Here is a 22,945-nt window from a genome sequence, read left to right as displayed (position 1 = left end):
GACGCCTACAAGCATTTGGATGAAGTTAATGATGTAGCTGATTACTTCAACGTTCCAAATGTGCCTCGTGAAACTCAGCTACTTCGCATGCTTCCAGTAACATTCAAAGACGCTGCAAAAAACTGGCTCAATTACAACATGGGCCAAGATGAAGGAAGAATTCATTGATCAGTTACAACATGGGCCAAGATGAAGGAAGAATTCATTGATCACTTTTGCCCACCTTCCAAAATAGCCAAGTTGAAGAAGGCCATAGCAAACTTTGAACAACAAGCTGGAGAGTCACTATATGAAGCCTGGGAGAGGTACAAAAGCTTACTAAGAAATTGCCCACACCATTACCTAAACAGCCAGCAAGAAGTCTCCATCTTCTATGATGGAGTCAATGTCACAACCAGGCAGCTGCTAGACTTGCAAGGCCCGCTCACAAAGAAGCCGCCCTCGGCGATCAAAGAATTGATTGAAGAATTCTCTAAACACTCTAGAGAATACCACAACCCAAGACATGAAGTCACTAGAGGGACCGTATGTGCAACAAATGAAGATTTATCAGCGGTCATGGCTATGCTAAAAACCATGGATAGGAGGATGGATAAAATGGATCAAACGATCCATGCTATTCGGGTAGGTTGCAAAAACTGCAATGGGCCTCACCTCACGAGAGACTGTGATTTAGATGAAAATGGCAATATGAAGATGCAAGTTTGTTACTCAAATGGAGACCAATATGATGAAGACTGGCGCAAACAAAGGAAAGAATGGCTCCCTTATGAAGAGTACAAAAAGGCCAGGGAGGAAAAGTTTAGACAAAAGGGGAGAGGTTTCTACCAAAAAGAGGAGCTGGTACAAGAGAGAAAGCCAAGCTAGGAAGAAATGCTCACCAAATTTGTAGTTGCATCAGAAAAAAGACATAGTGATCATGATGTTGCTATTCAAGAAACAAAGACTATGCTAAGGAACCAGCAAGCTTCTATCCACAATATAGAAACGCAGCTTGGACAACTTGCTCAACAAATCAACCAAAGGTCACCGGGCGAACCTCCTAGCAAAACTGAAAATAAACCACAAGGCGTACACATAAACATCGTCACAACAAGAAGTGGGAAAATAATCACTCCCCTGGCACCCACTCAGACTGAAGCATCCAAGGAATCACAGGAAGAGGGGGCGGAAAAGGAAGCCGGAAAGCAAGATGCACAATGTGACAGCCCTACTCGCCGAGTACCACGTATGGACTCGGCGAGTACACCACCAAACCCGAAAGATCAAGTCCCTGAAAAACTATATCAGCCTCCAATGCCATACCCAGCCCGAGCCAAGAAGGAGAAGCAGGAAGAGGAGTATCTGAAGTTTCAAGATCATATCAAAGCTCTTGAAATCAACATCCCTTTCATTGAAGCAGTCATGCAAATGCCCAAATATGCAAAGTTCCTTAAGGAACTTCTTACTAATAGGAGGAAGATGGAAGAGGTGAAGAAGATAGTTCTCAACGAAAACTGCTCAGCTGCAATGCTAAATAAGTTACCAAAGAAGAAGGGTGACCCAGGGAGTTTGACTTTACCATGCCAATTTGGCAATTTGGCTACCATTCATGCCTTAGCTGATTCAGGAGCAAGTGTAAACTTAATGCCATATTCATTCTTCAAGAAGCTGGATCTTCCGGAACCAAGGCCAATTCGAATGGCAATTCATTTGGCAAACAAGACGGTTACTTTTCCGAGGGGCATATGTGAAGACTTACTAGTTAAGGTGGACAAATTCGTCTTTCCCGCTGATTTCATTATTCTAAACATGGAGGCGGATCCACAAGTGCCAATCATCCTTGGAAAACCCTTTCTCAACACGGCAAGTGCAATAGTAGATATGAGGGACTCGAAGCTCACATTGCGGGTAGGTGAGGATTCAGTCACATTTGGAGTAGATCAAGCTATGAAATATGCAAGGAACAGTGATGACACGGCATTCTCAATAGATATGCTCGATGAATTATTGGAAGAATGCATGAGTGAAGATTCCAGCAAGTTCGCAACTGATAATGAAGAATTTGATCCAGAAAAAGACTTAATGGAGCTTGAAAGGCTGCTGGAAGAAGCTGAGTTCGAAGAATTAGAGAAGCAAATTGACAGCCCAACTCGCCGAGTAGGGTCGATTTACTCCCCGAGTACATCCTTAGAAAAGGCAGAATTCGTGAATGCAGCCGCAAACTCGACGAGTACCCTACCTGTACTCGGCGAGTCCAACAGTCAGAGCCAAAAATCTAAACTCAAAACTCTACCAGAACATTTGGAGTACGCTTTCCTTGAAGAAGGAAATCAAAAGCTAGTAATAATAGCCTCTGATCTATCAAAATCTAAAAAAGAAGAGCTAGTACAAGTGTTGAAGAAGCGAAAGTGGGCCATACATGGAGCATCACCGACATTAAGGGAATAAGCTCATCTTATTGCTCCCACAAGATCAATCTGGAAGATGGAGCAAAACCGGTTGTACAGCACCAAAGGAGGCTAAACCCGAACATGCAAGAAGTAGTCAAGAAGGAAGTGGTTAAACTCTTAGATGCAAGCATTATCTATTCCATTTCCGATAGTCCATGGGTGAGTCTGGTTCAAGTGGTGCCCAAGAAAGGAGGGATGACGGTCATAACCAACGAAAAGAACGAACTAATCCCAACACGAACGGTAACCATTTGGAGAGTGTGCATCGATTATCGAAAGCTAAACGATGCCACTCGTAATGACCATTTTCCCTTGCCTTTTATTGATCAAATGTTAGAAAGACTATCGGGACACACTTATTATTGCTTTCTAGACGGATTCTCGTGTTATTTTCAAATACCCATAGACCCAATGGACCAAGACAAGACTACATTTACTTGCCCAAGTGGGACTTTTGCTTATAGGCGCATGCCCTTTGGGCTATGCAATGCACCTGCGACTTTTCAAAGGTGTATGACAGCCATATTCCACGATATGGTGGAAAAATTCATGGAAGTTTTTATGGATGACTTTTCTGTCTTTGGATCTTCTTTCCATGATTGTCTCATAAACCTTGACCTAATGCTTGCTAGATGTGAAAAAACCGATTTGGTCCTTAATTGGGAGAAATGTCACTTTATGGTTAAGGAGGGTATAGTGTTAGGCCACAAGGTTTCCAAAATGGGAATTGAAGTGGATCGGGCAAAGATCGACACTATTGCCAAACTACCCCCACCAACTAATGTGAAGGGCGTTAGAAGTTTTCTAGGACACGCGGGTTTTTACCGGCGTTTCATAAAAGATTTTTCCAAAATTACTAGACCTCTAACATAATTATTATTAAAAGATGCACCATTTAATTTCACTAAAGAATGTTTAGAGGCATTTGATTTTTTAAAGGAAAAATTAACTAATGCCCCGATCATTATTGAACCAAATTGGAGTCTACCCTTTGAGATTATGTGTGATGCTAGTGACTTTGCATTAGGAGTTGTCCTTGGTCAAAGGGTTGATAAGAACTTTCGACCCATATATTATGCCAGCAAGACTCTAAATCCAGCCCAAGAAAATTACACCACCACAGAAAAATAATTATTATTGTGGTGTATGCGTTTGACAAATTCCGTCCCTATTTAGTTTTATCTAAAACAACCGTTTTTACTGACCACTCTGCCATCAAGTATCTATTTGCCAAACAGGATGCCAAGCCAAGACTAATACGATGGGTGTTACTTCTTCAAGAATTTGATATAGAGATACGAGATAAGAAGGGAATGGAGAATGTAGCGGCCAACCACTTGTCAAGACTTGAAAACCCGGAACTGCAAGAAGATAGCGTTGGCGATGATTTTCCGGACGACTATATCATGGTGATCGTGAGAGAAGAACCATGGTTTGCAAATATTGCTAACTACTTAGCTAGCAATTATATCACAAAAGATCTCACAAGCCAACAAAAGAAGAAATTCTTTTCTGAGATAAAATATTACTTTTGGGATGAACCATATCTTTTCCGAAGCTGCGCGGATGGGATTATACGAAGATGCGTGTTCGGGAATGAGAGCCGTAAAATATTAGAGCATTGCCATAGCGGACCCACGGGAGGACATCATGGAGCACACTACACTGCAAAGAAGATCTTTGACATTGGATTCTATTGGCCTACAATTTTCAAAGATGCAGCCCAATTTGTCAAGGAATGCGATGCTTGTCAAAGAGTGGGAAACATTTCATCTCGAAATGAAATGCCACAACATAGTATCCAAGTGTGCGAGGTTTTTGATGTGTGGGGTATCGACTTCATGGGACCATTTCCTATGTCCAAGGGCAACAAGTACATATTGGTAGCAGTGGATTATGTATCCAAATGGGCGGAGGCACAAGTGTTACCAACAAATGATGGTCGGGTAGTGGTGCGGTTTTTCAAGAAGCTATTTTTCCGATTTGGAGTCCCAAAAGCTCTTATTAGTGACCGAGGAACACATTTTGCTAATGATCAACTAGAGAAAGTGTTAAAGAAATATGGGGTAACCCATAAATTTTCTACATCCTATCATCCACAAACTAGTGGGCAAACAGAAGTAACGAATCGAGCGTTAAAGCGAATCTTGGAGAAATCGGTAGGGAGCAACCGCAAAGAGTGGTCGGATAAGTTAGACGATGCACTATGGGCCTTCCGTACAACTTTCAAAACCCCTATTGGTACTACAAAATATAGGCTCGTTTATGGGAAGCAATGTCATTTGCCGGTGGAGATCGAGCATAAAGCATTTTGGGCTTTAAAGATGTGCAATTTCAACATGGAGGAACTCAAGAGCAACCGGTTGATGCAAATGAATGCTCTTCAGGAGCTAAGAAATGATGCATACTCTAGTTCGTTGATCTATAAAGAGAAGACCAAAATGTGGCATGACAAAAGGATAAAAGAAAATAAAGAATTTCATGAAGGCCAAAAAGTGTTGCTTTTTAATTCACGACTAAAGTTATTCTCAGGAAAGCTCAAGTCAAGATGGGATGGTCCTTTTCTGGTAAAGAAGGTGTTTCCACATGGTGCTATAGAGTTATTGTCAAGAAATGGAACACCTTTCAAGGTCAATGGACATCGGGTTAAAAAATATGAAGAAGGAGTCCCCCGGAATGAAGGAATGGAAGAGTTGCTATTGCTAGAAGGGATTGCAACCACGTAAAAGGGGAGGAGTCCAGCTAATGACTCCTTAAAAAGAAGCGCTTCTCGGGAGGCAACCCGAGTCTCAAGTTTTCATTTTCTTTCCTTTTCTTTCGTTCTACTTTTGTTTTATTTTCATTAATCTTCTTCCAAGAATATAATTGCTTGAGGGCAAGCAATGCATAGAGTGTGGGGTGAATGGTTAACATGAGAAAATACATTAGTTTTTTTTTTAATTTTTCAAACTGCAAGGATTACTCGCCGAGTAGGCACGTATACTTGGCGAGTACCTGGCCGAGTAACCCAACAAAACGCGTAATGGCAGTTCTACTCGGCGAGTAGGGACTTTCTACTCGGCGAGTAGCCAATTCACACAGTTGATATATAATCTGTAAAATAAGGGTTTTCACCCATTTAACCCCTATACTCGTCGTGCACAGCAACAACACGAGCCTCTCTGCAATTTTCATCGATTTTTCCACTTATTCTTCTTCTTTCAAAGGAAAGTAACATCTTTACATTAGAAACTCATGAAAGGTTCAAGCTTTACCATTACATTGCTTTTATTTTGGTTAAATTCGAATTTGGGGTTTTCTCAATTTTTAGGGTTTTAATTTAGCCATGGATTAGGTGGTGATAGTAGAAATTTCTTTTAGATTTATGGTTAGTTGACCCATTACAACAAAACCCTGTGGAAAATTTTGAGTTTTGGAGAGATTATACATGATCGGTCCGATTTGTTAACCTTTGTTCGTCCTACTCGCCGAGTAGGTCGTGTACTCGGCGAGTATGTTACTATTCAGACTTAATTCTTCCGATTTAATCACTGGGTATTGTTTGTGTTCCTTTAATTTTATGCAGGCAACATGTCTAGAAGAGGACAATCTTCAAGAAGGGAGGGCCAAAGTGATATCCCGTGGCTCTTATTTCGACAAATCACATCTAGATCATCCCAAGCTCGAGCTTTAAACAAGTTGGAGGCACTGAAACAAAAGGAAATACATTTGCCCAACGTTGTTGACTGGGATTGGTTGGGAAAAGTAGGATTTGAGGAGGAGCTTACGCCATATTTGGTAAAAGATTGCGATTTGGGGGATACCACCATTATATGTGATGGTTGGTTGCGATTATTCCAACTTCAAGAACCGGTTTATGTTGAGTTATGTTGGGAATTCTTTGCTACTATCTCATTCAGAGGTGGTAGTGAATATTACAACCCCAACATAATTACTTTTTCTCTTGGCGGGGAGATGTGACAATGCAACATTGCTGAATTTTCTTGGAGGCTGGGTAATTATGACCAGAACACAATGCTAAATGAAGACTTTGAAACCTTTTTGGAGAGCTGCTATAAGGAGCTTCCCGAGGCAGTAGTGGCTTCTACCTGGTGGAACACCATTGCCAATCGGGTGTATATTCCTTCTACCGCCCAGGAGGGCCATATTCGCTCACCGATTCATCGTCTTATTCATTGCTTCGTTGCCAGTACGATCAACATGAGGAAAGATTAGGATAAGGTTCCAACCCTTGATGTTTTCTACATGTGGAGTATTATTACTCCCGATGCTTTCTGCAATCTTCCTTATTGGATCGCCAAGTTTCTTGCTGAAGGGGCGGTCAAAGAGAAGATCAACTCCAAAATTAATGGAGGCATGTTTGTCACAAGGCTGGCTAGGTCATATGGTATCTTAGATTTGCAAGAAGCAAGGGCACTCACAGTCATTCATCCTCCCCCATTCAACACTGCATTATATAGAAGGGAACGGATAGTGGAGAAGTTTGGTGATTCCTTCTCCATTCCACATGCGGATGAGTCAACAGTCCCCAAAGAGCCGGGAAGGCGGGTAAGGCCAAGAAGCGACCGAGTACGAGAAGAACCACCGGTTATTCTGGTGGAGGAGGACAATGATGGATGGAACCAAATGGAGTATCGGCGCTATTTGGATCACATTGGAAGAGGAGTAAATTATAATAATCAATCTTTTGAATACCTTTTCCAACAAATGAACATTGCACCACGCCCTGGACCAGGCTATCCGTACATTATGAGTTGGGAAGAGAGAATGAGGAGAAGAAATGGGGAAGGTGGAAGTGGAGCAGGAGGAGCCGGAATGGAGGAAGAAGATTAAAAAAAATTCTTTTTGTGTTTTTATGTTTTGATTAGAACAATTGTAAAACTTGAATCACTTTTGTTTGTTTTAGGATTTTTATTACTTTCATTTTTAGTTGCTATTTTTCAGGAATGAAGGGTTAGGAAGAATAATGAAGTGTCGAGGGTCAAGTAAGGAATGAGAGACGGTCGAGAAAAGTATAGAGTTTTTCTTAGGATTGAGTCCGATAGAGTCGAGAGTAAAGAAGGGTGATTGTTGCTGAGGTGCTGAAAGTAAGGGTTAAAGAAGTTTCAAATTTCAGCCCTGGGTCAAAAAGAACATGACGTGGAAGCAGTTTTGGCAATACAGAGCCTACTCGCCGAGTGCATAATTTATACTCGGCGAGTACATGAGTAAAAACACAATAACTGCAATTTAGCAGTCTACTCGCCGAGTATCCTTACAATTTTCAAATTCCAGAGTTGTTTTGAGCCTTTTCACCGCAGCATTTATCCACTTTTAGCGAAGACTTGTTATTGAGACTTCTAAGAAGTTTTCCCTTGGTATTTTTGAGTTGTCAACCACACAAGATTTGACACCCAAGGCATGGATGAGTTGTTCCCATGTCTAAAATCGATTGAAGATGTAGCTAAAAAGGAAATTGATCAACCTATCGACTGCTACCCCAGGGAAGTTTGTTCCAATTCCCTCTTTATTTTTATGTTTTTTATCATGCATAATATGCAATGAGGGCATTGCATAACATAAGTGTGGGGGTAGGGGGTTGGTTACATATTAGTAAATTTAGAATCTTAATTTGTGTTAATTTTAAAAAAAAATTGCATACCAAAAATATTATTAGGATTTAATTTACAAAATTTTGGTAAAAATGATAATTAGGATTCCATGTTTAGAATTGTGCTGATAATTGCATGAAGACCCAAACAAAATTACCTTGAGGTTAGGAGGTTTTCTGGGGATGGATTCAGAGGGATGCATAAAATGAGCATTGTTCGGGAAAAGTGGGCGAATGTTTATGAGGATTGTGAGTATCTAGAGTATGGGGGTATTTAGGACAATTTTAGACACAAATGCATGCGTTGCGGTTTTGGCATAATGGCTAGGTTAGATTGGAGTTGTCATATGTGGTTCTATCATGATAAAATTCAGTTTTGCTTGGGGACAAGCAAAAGTCAAGTGTGGGGTATTTTGATATGTGCAAAATTAGTTAATCATTTAGCATACATTTTTATTTATTTTTAACTAATTATGTGTATAATATGGACAAAAGGTACTTAATGTTGTTTAAATTTTGTTTTCAGTCCAAAAGACATGCTTAGGAGAGAAAGGGAACAAGGGGAAACAATTAGAGTTAAAAGAATGAAGAATAGGGAAACAAAAGTCTACATACTCGGCGAGTATACGAGTATACTCGGTGAGTACAGGAGAATATTCCAGAAGATAAGTCAAGATTCCTAAGACGAGACGGATAACTACAAGCCTACTCGGCGAGTCGGGTCTGCTACTCGCCGAGTACACCCTGTTTTGAGATAATTATAAAAACCGAACCTTAATCCGATTTGAACACTTTTCTGGCGTTTTTGGAGACTCATCTGCGATTGAAGAACCCTTAGAGGAGCTGAGGAACCCTAATCTTCAATCTCTTGAGGAATCAAGGCAATTAGGTGAATCATTTCATTTAGCTTTAGGAATTAAGAATGATTAGCTTAAATAAATCTATTTATGTGTTTTTTTTTGCTGCAACTATGAACTAAATACGTTTTTGTTTCTATTTTGGGGATACCAATTAACTCCTATGGTTTAACTCTTAGTTTTTGATTGATTGTTTATTAGTGATTTATTAAATTAAGTTTGTTAAAGAACCTTATGTGTTAATCATAACTATTTGCTGTTAATTGGAAGATAATTAAGCTGCATGAACATCTCTTAATTGTCAACCTCGTATGTCTATGTGAACACTTAATCATATGCTTAGGATTAATGAACATGAAACTAAGATTAACAAGACAATAGATAGGTTAATGTGTGAGCTTGTTTGAGAAACCAACAAACAAGAGGTTAATTAAACCACCAATTTGATTAACCGCTACAAATCTTATTTAATCCACATCATTAATCTAGGGAATTAATTAGTTTAAACACTTGATCACTGCTTGAATTAATTAATTGTCTAAGGGTTAGGAGTAATGAGCATGAACTTAACCACATTAGTTGGTAGCCAATAACAATTAATCTATCATAAATTCAAAATAACCATAGGAGTTGATTGGTTGAACCTAAAACGGAAACATCTTTATTAAATTTGGTGAACTAGTTATTAGTTAATTGAGTGTTTTTGTGGTGCGATTAAGTTTCTAGTCTTGCAAAACTAGAGGAAAACCTTCTACTTTTATTATTTGCTTAGTTAAAATTAGTTATTAGTTTAATTTCCCGTTCCCTGAGTTCGACACTCTACTTATCCAACTATACCACTATAAGACAGGTTCACTGCCTTTGTGTGTTTATTTTATAATTAAAAATAGGTTTAAAACTAGGTGAGTTTGCACACATCATTGGGTATGAAATAAATTACATTGATGGGCTTCTGTAGTTAAGATGAGATTTGTTCCGCTTATTCATTAAGAATTAGACATCTAAGGCCTTACTCAAATTTGAATACTAAATTAGATTGATTGCGATTCATAATGTTCAACATAATGTCTGAGACAAAGTAATAATTGACACCACACCTTTAGTAACAATTGTAGCTTAAAGCTCCTGGAATTAGTTGTTAATGAGATGACACCCTTCATATTTTGTTTGGGGTTGCAGCCCGTTACTAGATGTCAGCTACTAGCGATGTTAGTCTATAATGAATTTTGTACAAGTGGGAGATTTTTGAATATATATGCCCAAGAATCATTATTGAGCGACATTGCTAATAATATATGATCCTGTATGGTCACACCTTTATCAAGTTGGCATATTTTTTATATTTATTATTTATATGATTATTAATAAATACTCTCAATTCTTGTATTTAATTAGAGAATAATTATAGATTTGTGAAAATAATAATTATAAGAAAGTATAACTAGTTAATATTTCATATGGTATGAATTAATAAGTCATGCACAACCTTTTGGACTAGTTGGATCTTTTTGTGCTTTACCTAAAGACAAAGTTTATATTTTATGAACTTTGAGTTTATAAAATTTAAAGAATCACTCTCTTTTCTTTAGGAGGTTGACAAGGATCCAACTAATAACTATAAACTTTGTCATAAAATTTGAACACTAAACTTTGAATTTATAAAATTTAAAGAATCACTCTCTTTATGGAGGTTAACAAGGATCCAACTAATAACTATAAACTTTGTCATAAAATTTGAACACTAAGTTTATATTAAGTTTATGAAGTTATTACTTCATATTCTCATCTCTTCTCATAATTAACCATTTTAACATTTTTGTCAATATTTGCCTAAAAGTTAAACTTACTCTAAATTCAAGATTCTTATAGTAGGTTTATGGGTATGAGCTTGTGGGTGTAAGGATATGTGTGGGGGTAGGTGCATGGATGGGTATAGAGATATAAAGATAATATATTTTGATTTAATGAATAATAAAATAAAAAGAATGTTAAACAAAACATGTCCTCATTAAATAAAAAGGATAATAACTTGTGAGGGTAACATGAGTAACCAAATTTTAGGGAAAAAGATTCTTGATGGTAACTAACTGTTGTGTTTGTTCTCATTTGGTCCCTTTCCTTTTTTTTTTTTTTGGTACTCAATATACCATCAAACTTGATGTTTGTGTTCACCATAACCCTTATGACCGACTTTTGACCTGTGATAGCCGATCAAAGAGTTATGGTGAACACGAGCAACAAGTTCGATGGTATATTGAGTACAAAAAAAAAAGGAAAGGGACCAAATGAGAACAAATACAACAGTTGGTTACCCTCCTGATTCAATTTCCCTTTACTAATTTACAACAAATCTCACATCATCTCCTGCTGATATTAATGACTTTATGAGATTCATTTTTGCTTCTCTTCAAAACATAACCCACAAAAGAACATTATTCATACATGTAACTTTGTAATGCACTTGAATATCTATTAGGGGAATCTTGACTAAGCAGATGCATTTCATGACTACATTTACATTTCCAGTCAAATAATTTATCGTATCATGGATTCTAGACATGTCTGCAAATGAGTGGAATCACAAGTGTTGTGATTTTTAAGTTTACTTAGCTTTAGATCGAATTCATAGGATAAAATACAACATTAATATGTACAATATCATATAGCTTTTGCAGACACATCATCATAATATACTTTGAGGTAAACGTTTATGCTGATAAATATATCTCTCATACACAGTCATATCCTTTTGCAGAGAGGTGTTGACAGCTAACCACAATAAGCATAACATAGACCATATTTTAACGAAGTTACCCCTCCAAAACGCTATTCATATACGTTATGACCAAAAAATGTTGCAGCCTTTGATAATTTTGCAGTTTTAATTTCATTTAACTTTTCGGGGAAAATGACCCAGGAGGGTAACCAACTGTTGAGTTTGTTCTCATTTGGTCCATTTCCTTTTTTTTGTACTCAATATACCATCGAACTTGTTTCTTATGTTCACCATTTCCTTTGACCGGCTATCACAGGTCAAAAGCCGATCAAAAGGGTTATGGTGAATATAAACAACAAGTTCGATGGTATATTGAGTACAAAAAAAAAGGAAAGGGACCAAATGAAAACAAACGCAACAGCTAGTTACCCTCAAGAGTCATTTTCCCCAAATTTTACAATTGTATGTATTTTTAGTCACTTTTTTAAAAATATTTGAGGCATAATTGCCTTTCCTTTTTTTATACATTTAGTTATATTTTTTTGTACACATTTCGCAACCGACTCACAAGTTGGGTGTAGGAGAATTCGTTGGAAATTGGAAAAATCTTTAATAACTTGTTATCATGGTTTTTTTTAACATTTTATATAAATTTATTGGTTAAAAATGTAAAAAAATAAAAATAAATAAATAAATAAATAAAAATAACTAAAACTATATATAATTACAAAACATAATTAGCACAAAATTTACAGGGACCATTTTGACCCTTGTTGACAACATATTCATCAATCAAAACAAAATATAAAAAACTCAGACTTAAAAATCCTAAATCCTATTATTCTTAGGGGGTGTTTGGCTTATCTTTTGAGAGGCCAAAAGTTCTTTTTGGAAAAGATAAAATGCAAAAGATGTTTGGTAAAAACATTTTAAAAGCTCCTTTTGGATTTTGGATATAAGGAAAACTGAAAAAGTCGAAAACCTGACTTTTTGTAACTTTTGTCAAAAGGACTTTTAGCTCCCAAAAAGATAAGCACAACTCCCCCTTATTCCACATTATTTTATTTAACCAGTTCATAAGTTTTCGTTATTACACAATTTTTCTACAGTTTTATCAAACAGAATCTTGGGTACCTTTCCAAGATGACAATGAAGGAGTCTCAGAATTATACCACGTTAGATTCATCATAAAATTCCTTTCACCCTTCACCATGTCACCAGAAGCAAACGATTCCAATTCCGCCATCTCCTCCGGTGTTAGTTTTACAGACAAAGCTCCAATATTTTGATTGAAGTTTTCAATCTTTGTGGTGCCCGGAATCGGAATCACATCATTTCCTTGGTGGTGCAACCATGCCAATGCTAGTTGTGCAGAGGTGCATCCTTTTCTTGCTGCCATTTCATTTACTCGCTCATATACAGTCTTGTTATGATCAACATTTTGAAATCTTGGCATGTTCTACAATAAGTTTGGATTTTTTGTTTATACTTTATACTCCTCGATGTCATGTTATCATGATGTTATAATATGATATGTTCATCATAATTCATATATACCTTCCTGAAGTCATTTGGTATTAAGTTCTCAACCAATGAAGGACCAGCAGCCAAGAATCCCCAACCCATAGGACTATAAGCAACAATTCCAATGCCAAGTTCTCTGATACAAAAAATGAATTATCATCAAACAACATATGTTATCATTGTGGGTTTGTATTATTATGTAACATAAGAAGATAATGAAAGGGGAAAAACCTGCAAGTAGGAACAATTTCATCTTCTAAATCTCTTGTCCATAATGACCACTCGTTTTGGACTGCTGTAATTGGATGAACAGCATGAGCCCTTCTAATTGTGGAAGCTGATGCTTCTGATAATCCTATGTACTTCACTTTTCCTTCCTCTACCAGTTTCTTCAGCTCTCCCATCTGTTTATTACAGTTTTTCGCTTACACGAAGTGTTTAACAAAAGCTCAATCTTTCCATGGCTGACATACAAGATTCATATTGCAAAATAAACCAAACTAAGCAGTAAGCTGAATCTTTCGCTTTGATAGACTAAAAAGATATGCTTTTCTGAAAGTACTTAGAAGCAAGAGGGACGAACCGTGATTTCAATTGGGATACGAGTGTCGATCCTATGAGCGTAGTAGAGATCAATACAGTTAATGTCAAGTCTTTTCAAGCTATCTTCACAAGCTGATCGGACATACGCCGGATCACCACACACCTCAATGTTTCCGTCGACCATTCGGAATCCAAATTTTGTAGCAATTTGAACTTTCTCTCTCAACCCTCGTTCCTTCAAAGCCTGCAAAAGCAATTCAAATTCCTTAAATCAAAATGGGTAGCTAACAAATCGATTAACCGGAACTTCATGACTTACCTTTCCGATGAGAATCTCGTTGGTGAAGGGGCCGTAAACGTTTGAGGTGTCGAGGAAGGTGACGCCGGAGACAATGGCGTGGTGGAGGAGCTTGATCATATCAGATTCCTTTTTCGGGGGTCCGTGACTTCCGGTCATACCCATACATCCCAATCCCTGTGCTGAAACAACTAGACCTTGTGAGCCTAATTTCAATTTTGGCACCTCCGGATCCGACGCCATGGTTGTTTCTTGATCGAAATTTGGTTAAACCTAATGAGTTTGTTTGCAATTTGATTTTGAATGTAGCATATTTCACTCTGATAGTGAACTGATAGTGAAGCAGGGATGAAGTCATTTAAAAATTGTGGGAGTGAACCAAATTTGGACAACGCAAGTTGACTAATGAGAACGTCAACAGTCTTCGTTGGTGGCTTGCACCCATCCAAAAATTGAAAGCTACGTCAAGTGGATAAGACTATGGATAAAAAAAAAAAAAATTAGTAAAAACTTAATCTTCTCTAATAAATAAAGGTTTTTTGTCACTTGTCACATTCACATTCATTTTGTCACATGTCATTTTGTGGTTATTTTGAATTAATTTTTATTCCACATCTAATTTTGCGGGTTTCTTATTTTATTAATTTCATATGGTATTTAAATTTAATAATAAATGCATATCAATTCTATTAATAGACTTTCATTATAATTTTATATTTCTTATAAATTCAAAATTTTCAAATGTTTATATATATTTAATTGGTTTAAATACACCCAAGTAATACATGGGTCTCTCACCTAGTATTATAATAAATGAAAATTACTTTGCCACATGTCCTTTTCTCATAAAATTAGCCACATGTCATTTTGTCATAATTTGAGATATATTTATTTTCCACTTGTCATTACTTTAATTTTCATTTTCAATATATCATTAATTTAGTTTACATAAATTAAACTTACTATAATAACTATTAATTTCAAATTTCAAATTTTAAATTTTAAATTTTAAATTCAATTTCAAATAAATTTACAGTTTAAACCTTTATGTTTAACATTTTGTTATAATTAACCCGTTTACTACACTAAACACATAATTTTAATTTATTTATTTATTGCATGTTTTTTTTTCATAATTTTCATTTATTTCAATTTTAAATTCAAATAAAATTTCTATTTAATCGTTCGTATTTAACATTTTGTTTTAATCAACCCGTATAATATACGGGTCTTACAACTAGTATTGATTATTTAAAAATTTGTAGACAAAGTCTAAAGCTTCAAAATTAATACTTTTTCTTGATTTTGGTTTTAACATTTGAATAATGGAGCATTTGAATAGATTGTTTTGTCCTTAAAAAAAAGTTATATTGTTTTATAGAAAAACAAAACTTTATAAATGGTTATGATATCTTGAAATCTAAAATTTAGTCTTTAAGTTTAAAACCTTACAGATACTTTTTATGGTTTCAAAACTTTTAACAAAATGTCTTTATTGCTTACTCTGTTAATTTTTACCGTTAACTAAAAGGCATTTTCGTAATTTTACTACCATAAGAACCATTTATGAAGTTTTGTCTTTTTAGAAAAAAGAAGAAAATATAATATAATGATTTAATATATAAGGGTCTCTCTCTCTCATTGAAAAACACCAAGAATGCCCAAGAACACATGGGTTTACGGCCAAGGCAATCTCCTTGGGCCGTAAACACCATTAGGTGTTGCATATGTGTTCCCACTGCTTCCTAGGGCTTGGATATTGGACTAGAACCCTTCATACTTGAGCTTTAGACCTTAAACTTTGAAATGGTAGGAGTTACCATGGGTTTACGGTCGTAAACCCACTAGGGCCGTAAACCCTAGGCCGTAAACTCCATGGGAGTTGGTCCTTGGGCCGTGAACTCTAAAGCAATGCCTTACACCCCCTTTGATGCAACCCTATGACCCTCTAACACTTAAACCAAAGTGTTTTCCATGTTTTAGGGTGTTTATACTTGCTTAATTGTGGTTATAATCACTAATTAGATACACATATATGTCTTTATATGTTAAATAGGATCATTATGTGTGTTCAAGTCTTCACTTGACACCTAGCACCTTGTCCAACACTTCCATCCAAACCACTCACTACAGGTGAGTTCATACCCCTTAATCAACCTTTTAAATGATTTTAAATGCTTTTATGGGGGAGGGGGGATACAAGTTGAATATCATAGTTATTATAACAATCACATGTTAGTAATCAGAGACTCCTGGAGGGAGAGCGGGCATTGTGTGTATAGATCTATACGGGACAGACTATCCCACACCTCAACTGTTAGCTATAGTTCCCGACCGACCAAGCCAAGGGGTGACAAATGTCACATTTATTTTGACTTCTTTCATCGTCGTGTTTTACAGCCGTCAATTAGTATGGTTACAAATCTCACCTTGTCTTATAATTCATTGGCTTTAAGATAAGTAGTACTAAGGTAGTTTCCACATACAAACTATAATACCATATCATTTTCCCATTGCATTCCCTTCGTGATCTTTTCACGTATACGGTAATGTATAAACTATATTTTGTTAATGATAGTCACACTTGGGGAAATTACGCACTTTTACAAGAAAACGAACATACAAAACAGTTGGGCCTTGGTAGAAGGCTACTTTTAGCAGAAAATATAGGATTTTCTAGGAGTTACAAACATTCACATACTTTTACTACAAACGTTTACAAACTCATATTTCAAACACTGTTACAAACATTTTGATGCAAACAATGACACTAAAATACTTATGAACTCACCAGCTTTAATGCTGATAAACTCTTTCAAAATAACTTGTATTCTCAGGTCATCAGTAAACAGGTACCGATGCCAGCTTTTGGGAAGATGGAGTGCGTTCAAGTCTCATCTTATATTTTTAATTACATTTTTGTGCCATACGATATACAGAACACACTTGTATTAAATTATATTATTAATGCAATGGATGATGTTGTTTGCTTGTTTACTACTCCCTCCATCCCAAAATGATAGTCCACTTTTGACTTTAAAGTCTTTTTTCTTCAACTTTGACCTTAAATATTTTTATTTGTGTTATATATTACTTGATAAAACTTATAAAAATGAAAAAACATTTAAAATATAATCCATTCATATATTTTGCATCAAGTATTATCTATCAAAAATAAAAATATTTAAGGTCAAAGTTTAAGAAAAAAGACTTCAAAAGTCAAAAGTGGACTATCAATTTGGGACGGAGGTAGTATTATTCTGTGTTGAGATACTGTACATGACGTCCTCCACCCCTGAACGTTTCCGCCGTTCCGGTTTTGGGGTGTGACAGATTGGTATCAGAGCATTGTTTATAGTGAATTGAGTATACCAATCCATAAAAGATATACAAACTATAAACACAACGGGATTAAAATACTCTGACCAAGAGTTTATACTTTTAAATAGTAAAATATTTAACTAAGTATACATACCTGCATTCATACTAAAATCAGTGTCACTAGGACAGAACAAAAGTATTACGATTGTTGAACAACACAACTAGGCTTAGAGACATATAGTCAAATCTGGGAGGATATAGTTTGATCAACTATATTTTCCGAGGAGTGACTAGCATGTGCCTAAGAATGGTTGTGGTGTTGCAACAAGTCTAAAAACTTACCAGCACTAATACAATGATAGCATTAGAATAAAATATAAACTTAAAATACTATAGGAGTATTTGGTGTCATTATAATTACTTATCTGAAAACTAATAAGGTCTTTACTAGTAGGTCAATAATTGCTAAATGGATACACTAAAGTTATATGAGATTAAGGTGTCATAGACTCAGAATTTGTAGTCTTTGCTTTACTTCCTGTTCCTTGTTTGGTTGTGGATTTGGAGTTAGGGTTACTTATTCGAAGGTCTATCCTGCTTTGAGTTCATATAACTGGTATGCACTATGCAAGTATTGAAGTAATTGGTAAGGATTGTCTTATAATTATCTTAAGTAGTACGTCTATTCATATTAGATTCTTATATCCCTTTTCTCGCGTAGATATCATGGCTGGATTCCATCTCCTCGGCAACCCGTACTTTTCGAACGAAGGCAATGCTGGATGGATTGAAAACAAGCCAGAAGATGAGCATCCAATCCCTTTGGATGATCATCATGCAGAAGGCTTCTCTGATGGTTCTGATTCCGATCCAGAAGTCAACAACCTACCCCCTGTTGCTCCAGTGCCGAATCCTAACCCTCGTCAGGCTTTTTAAGGCTCGAAGCCTGCTTGGGTGGAATGCATAGAAACATGGGGCGAAGAGCAAAATCAACCCATGTTATTCAATGGAGACTGAAGCTTTTATGACACGAGTGAAGGAGGATCAGCGGACATAGTCTTGCAAATCCTGGTCTGAAGGGTTACCCGAAACGAAATCCAGGGCAGGACAGCTCTCCAACGCATCACGGAGGTTGATGCAAATGGAAGAATGCATTCCATTCGCACCAACCACCTAAAGTATGATCGGGAGAGGTCTGCAGTGGACCACGAGGCCCTGCTACAAGCACTAGTTGAGACTCGGGCTGAAGTCATAGAGCTCCGGGTTCGCCAGAGAGTCTACGAACGACACCTTCTCGATGTGGAGTGTCAACTGGCAGACCTTAGGGTTCGACCGAGGAACGTCCGCTGCCGTTAGAAGATGTTTAGCTCATCTTTTCTTTTGATTAAGGAATAGCCTTTTCTTATCTGTGCTCTATGAAGCACTTGTCTGTAAAATATTCCAGTCTTTCGGTACACTATCTAGTCTAGTAAACTGTCAAACATTTTTCCCTCATATGGTTTGATGTAATACCTACCGTTAGGTCATTTTTCCCGAACTCAGTTACATCAGTAATACCAGTAATATTGGCAGTTTGTAACCTATTGGAAAGTCTATACTCTTGTGTTTTCAAACTCTATTGATGTATCTCTATTCAACTCATACACTGATTCTAATGTTTGGACTATGGAGCGTTAGTCCATGGATCACCCTCATCATACTTTACAATTGATTCTTACTATCATCATCATCTCTATAAACTTGCAGTAGAAGATGCCTCCTCGCCCGCGTCCTACCAAATGCAGGCCGACAAATCAAACACCACCACCTCCTCCACTAATCGATACGGCAGCTCTTAATGCTACAGTAGCTGCGACTGTTGCAACAACCATGGCTCAATATCATTCTACGGGTGCCATCAGAGGTGGAACACATGTTAACTCTACCCAAGGTGAAATCCCCATGCGCTCGAGAGAGTGCTCGTACGAGGACTTCACCAACTGCAAGCCAAAGTCCTTTAAAGGGACTGGCGGAGTCATTTCCCTCTCGCAATGGTTCGAAAAGATGGAGTCGATCTTCGAGATCTGCTCCTGTCCAGCTGGGAGCAAGGTCAAGTTTGCTGCTTGCACCTTCGAGGAGAAAGCCCCGACGTGGTGGAATAGCCATGTCAAGTCACTAAATCTTATAGTGGCAAATGATATGGGATGGGAAACCTTGAAAGACCTCATGATTGAGGAATACTGCCCGAGGGGCGAAATCCAAAAGCTAGAAGAGGAGCTATGGAGCCTAACCATGAGGGGATCCGACATAGTTTCCTACACCGCCAGGTTCAGCGAACTGGTGGCTTTATGTCCCAACATGGTTCCCACAAAGGGGAAGAAAATAGAAAGGTACATCTAGCGGCTATTGCCTCCAATCCAGGGGAATGTGTTAGCTTCAAACCCCACTACTTTCGATAGTGCCAAGCGATTGGCACAACGGCTTATTGACCATGGGGTCCGTACCTCGTCAACAACAACAACCCTAGCCATCTCAGAACCCTCCAAAGCCGCTGACATCAAGCGGAAATTCTGGGATGAGAAGAAGAAGCAGAAAGCTGCTAAAAAGCAGAGGGTCATGGCGGTTCATGCTGCGATATTACCTACCACTACTACTCCAATAAGGCAGTATGCTGGAAGTTTGCTAAAGTGCAACAAATGTAACTTCCACCACAACGGTCCCTGCCGGGAAATGCAGTGCTCTAACTGCAACAAGAAAGGACACACTATCCATTTCTGCAAGTCTCCGGCAAGGCCGATCACCCAAGTCCCAGGTTCTGGTGTGGGCCAGGCTTGCTATGGTTGCGTCGAGGTGGGCCACTACAAAAGGAACTGCCCGAAGGCAGGGAATGCCGAAGGAGTGGGAAGAGTTTTGACTATAGGCCACGAGGAAGCGGATGCCGACCCTATAGTGGTCACTGGTACATTTCTCCTAGATAACTCTTATGCATGCATACTAGTTGATAGTGGAGCGGAGAGAAGCTTCGTGAATCATAAATTTGCTCGCCTACTTAAACAAAAACCATGCATACTTAAGGAACCATTCACTGTAGAAATGGCTAACGGGAAAACTAAGAGCACTAGCAGTATATTCATAGGATGTACCCTAACTTTAGATAGCCATACCTTTTCAATCGACCTCATGTCGGTATCAATTAAAAGTTTCGACGTCATAATTGGCATGGATTGGTTGAGTCTTCATCGCGCCGACATCATGTGCTACGAGAAAGCTGTTCGCCTTAACCTTCCGTCTAATGAAACTCGTATCATTTATGTCGACAAACCCGACACGAGTCTTCGTATCATCTCAATTATTCAAGCACACAAGTACTTACTTAAGGAATATCATGTGTTCCTTGATCACGTCGTCGATACGAGCCTAGAAACGAAAGACCTGAAGAACATTCCCGTAGTGCGTGATTTCCCCGACATCTTTGCAGAAAAACTACCAGGATTACCTCCACAACGACAAGTCAAGTTCAGAATCGACTTAGTCCCAGGAGCTACCCTAGTAGCCAAATCGCCCTACCGATTAGCACCAGTTGAGATGTAGGAACTATCTGGTCAACTTAACGAATTGCTCAGCAAGGGATTCATCAGACCTAGCTTCTCGCCTTGGGGAGCACCGGTCTTGTTTGTTAAGAAGAAAGACAGATCGTTCCGTATGTGTATCGACTACATAGAACTCAACAAGCTTATGGTCAAGAATCGTTATCCTTTGCATCGCATAGACGATTTGTTTGACCAACTGCAAGGGGTGAGTTACTTTTCCAACATTGATCTAAGATCCGGATATCACCAGTTACGAGTGCTTGAGGAGAATGTCCCAAAGACCGCCTTCTAAACTCGCTACATACACTACGAGTTTGTGGTGATGTCGTTCGGGTTGACCAATGCGCCCGCAGTATTCATGGACTTAATAAATAGAGTATGTTGTCCTTACTTGGATCAATTCGTCATCGTCTTCATTGATGACATACTGATCTACTCTCGAAGTAAGGAGGAACATAGCGATCATCTGCGACAAGTCCTAGGAACCTTAAAGCCATTGAGAACTGGTCAGCACTGAAGACGCCTACTGAAATTCATCAATTTCTAGGCCTCGCTGGTTACTACCACATATTCATACAAAACTTCTCTCGGATCGCAAAATCCCTAACAACACTGACCTAGAAGGGCGTGGCCTTTAACTGGGAAGAGAAACAAGAAAAAGCGTTTCAAACGCTAAAAGCTAGCCTTATGCACCACACTGATACCATCCCTCCCCAAGGGGATAGAAGACTTCGTTGTATATTGCGATGCATCCAACCAGGGGCTCGGCTGTGTTCTGATGGAACGAGGTAAGGTCATTGCCTATGCCTCGAGACAGCTGAAGACACACAAAGTCAACTACACCACACATGATCTTGAGCTAGGAGCAGTTGTGTTTGCTCTGAAGATCTGGAGACACTATCTGTATGGTACAAAAAGCAGTATCTTTACAGACCACAAGAGTTTACAACACATATTCGACTAGAAGGAGCTCAACATGAGACAACGACGGTGGGTCAAGCTACTCAATGACTACGAATGTGAAATTCGTTATCATTCGGGTAAAGCCAATGTAGTAGCAAACGCCCTAAGTTGGAAATAATATTCTGGTCGAAGGGTCAAATCATTGACCATGACTATCCATTCTCACCTGTCCACACAAATAAAGGAGGCTCAACTCGAAGCCTTGAAACCTGAAAACGTGGTGGGTGAATCCCTTAGAGGGATAGATAAGAACTTGGAACTCAAGGGTAGTGGAACCTTATATCTCATGGACCGGATCTGGACACCGAAGCACGGTGGTTTCAGAGACTTGGTCATGACTGAGGCGCACAACACTCGATATTCCATCTACCCAGGTTTAGATAAGATGTATCTGGATCTTAAAAAGTTATACTGGTCGCCTAACATGAAAGCAGAGATTGCTACCTTCGTGAGTAAATGCCTTACTTGCGCTAAGGTCAAGGTCGAATACCAGAAACCCTCTGGTTTACTACAACAACCAGAGATACCAGAATGGAAGTGGGAGCGGATCACTATGGACTTCATAACCAAATTGCCCAAGACATCGGGTGGACTTGATACCATTTGGGTCATCATCGATAGATTGACCAAGTATGCACATTTCCTGCCTATCAAAGAAACTGAAAAGATGGAGAAGCTTACAAGAACATACATTCGGGAGATCGTACGACTGCATGGTGTTCCTATACCCATTATCTCCGATAGAGATAATAGATTCACTTCGAGGTTCTGGCAGTCACTACAAAGTTCCTTAGGAACAAGGTTAGACATGAGTACAGCCTACCATCCTCAGACCGACGGACAAAGTGACAGAGCCATCCAAACATTGGAAGATATGTTGCGAGCCTATATGATCGACTTTGGGAAGGCATGGGATACTCATTTACCCCTTGTCGAGTTTTCCCACAAGACTAGTTACCACACGAGCATCAAGGCTGCTCCATTTGAAGCCCTCTATGGCCGGAAGTGCAGATCCCCTCTGTGCTGGGCTGAAGTGGGTGACACCCAGTTAGCTAAAGGATGAGTTCCTGACAGCACTCTCATAGGTTCGGAAATCATTCGGGAAACGACGGAGTAGATCGTTCAGAATCGT

General features: G+C 38.3%; 2 protein-coding genes and 1 non-coding gene across 3 annotated transcripts; 1 reads left to right on the top strand and 2 right to left on the bottom strand.

The window, feature by feature from the left end:
* Positions 1-237: 237 nt before the first annotated feature.
* On the bottom strand, positions 238-344 carry LOC145060854 (small nucleolar RNA R71). Its single transcript, XR_013687036.1, has one exon. It is a non-coding gene; the product is annotated as a small nucleolar RNA R71 (small nucleolar RNA).
* A 529-nt stretch (positions 345-873) lies between these two features.
* Positions 874-5,158, top strand: LOC145059970 (uncharacterized). Its single transcript, XM_079007722.1, has 3 exons — positions 874-2,139; positions 3,671-3,864; positions 3,991-5,158. The coding sequence occupies exons 1-3, from the start codon at positions 874-876 to the stop codon at positions 5,156-5,158; spliced, it is 2,628 nt and encodes an 875-aa protein (XP_078863848.1).
* Positions 5,159-12,290: 7,132 nt separating this feature from the next.
* Positions 12,291-14,320, bottom strand: LOC145059428 (putative aldo-keto reductase 3). The gene is made up of 5 exons (XM_079007282.1): positions 13,982-14,320; positions 13,703-13,906; positions 13,351-13,523; positions 13,153-13,255; positions 12,291-13,054 (listed from the first exon to the last, which is right to left on the bottom strand). The coding sequence occupies exons 1-5, from the start codon at positions 14,201-14,203 to the stop codon at positions 12,710-12,712; spliced, it is 1,047 nt and encodes a 348-aa protein (XP_078863408.1). The 5' UTR covers positions 14,204-14,320; the 3' UTR covers positions 12,291-12,709.
* Positions 14,321-22,945: the final 8,625 nt, after the last annotated feature.

Source organism: Lactuca serriola, chromosome 6 (assembly GCF_051521515.1).
Source record: "Lactuca serriola cultivar US96UC23 chromosome 6, Lser_US96UC23_V15, whole genome shotgun sequence".
NCBI lineage: Eukaryota > Viridiplantae > Streptophyta > Magnoliopsida > Asterales > Asteraceae > Lactuca > Lactuca serriola.
The sequence above is the reverse complement of the archived record's forward strand: the minus strand, read 5'-3'. Positions and strand labels throughout refer to the sequence as shown.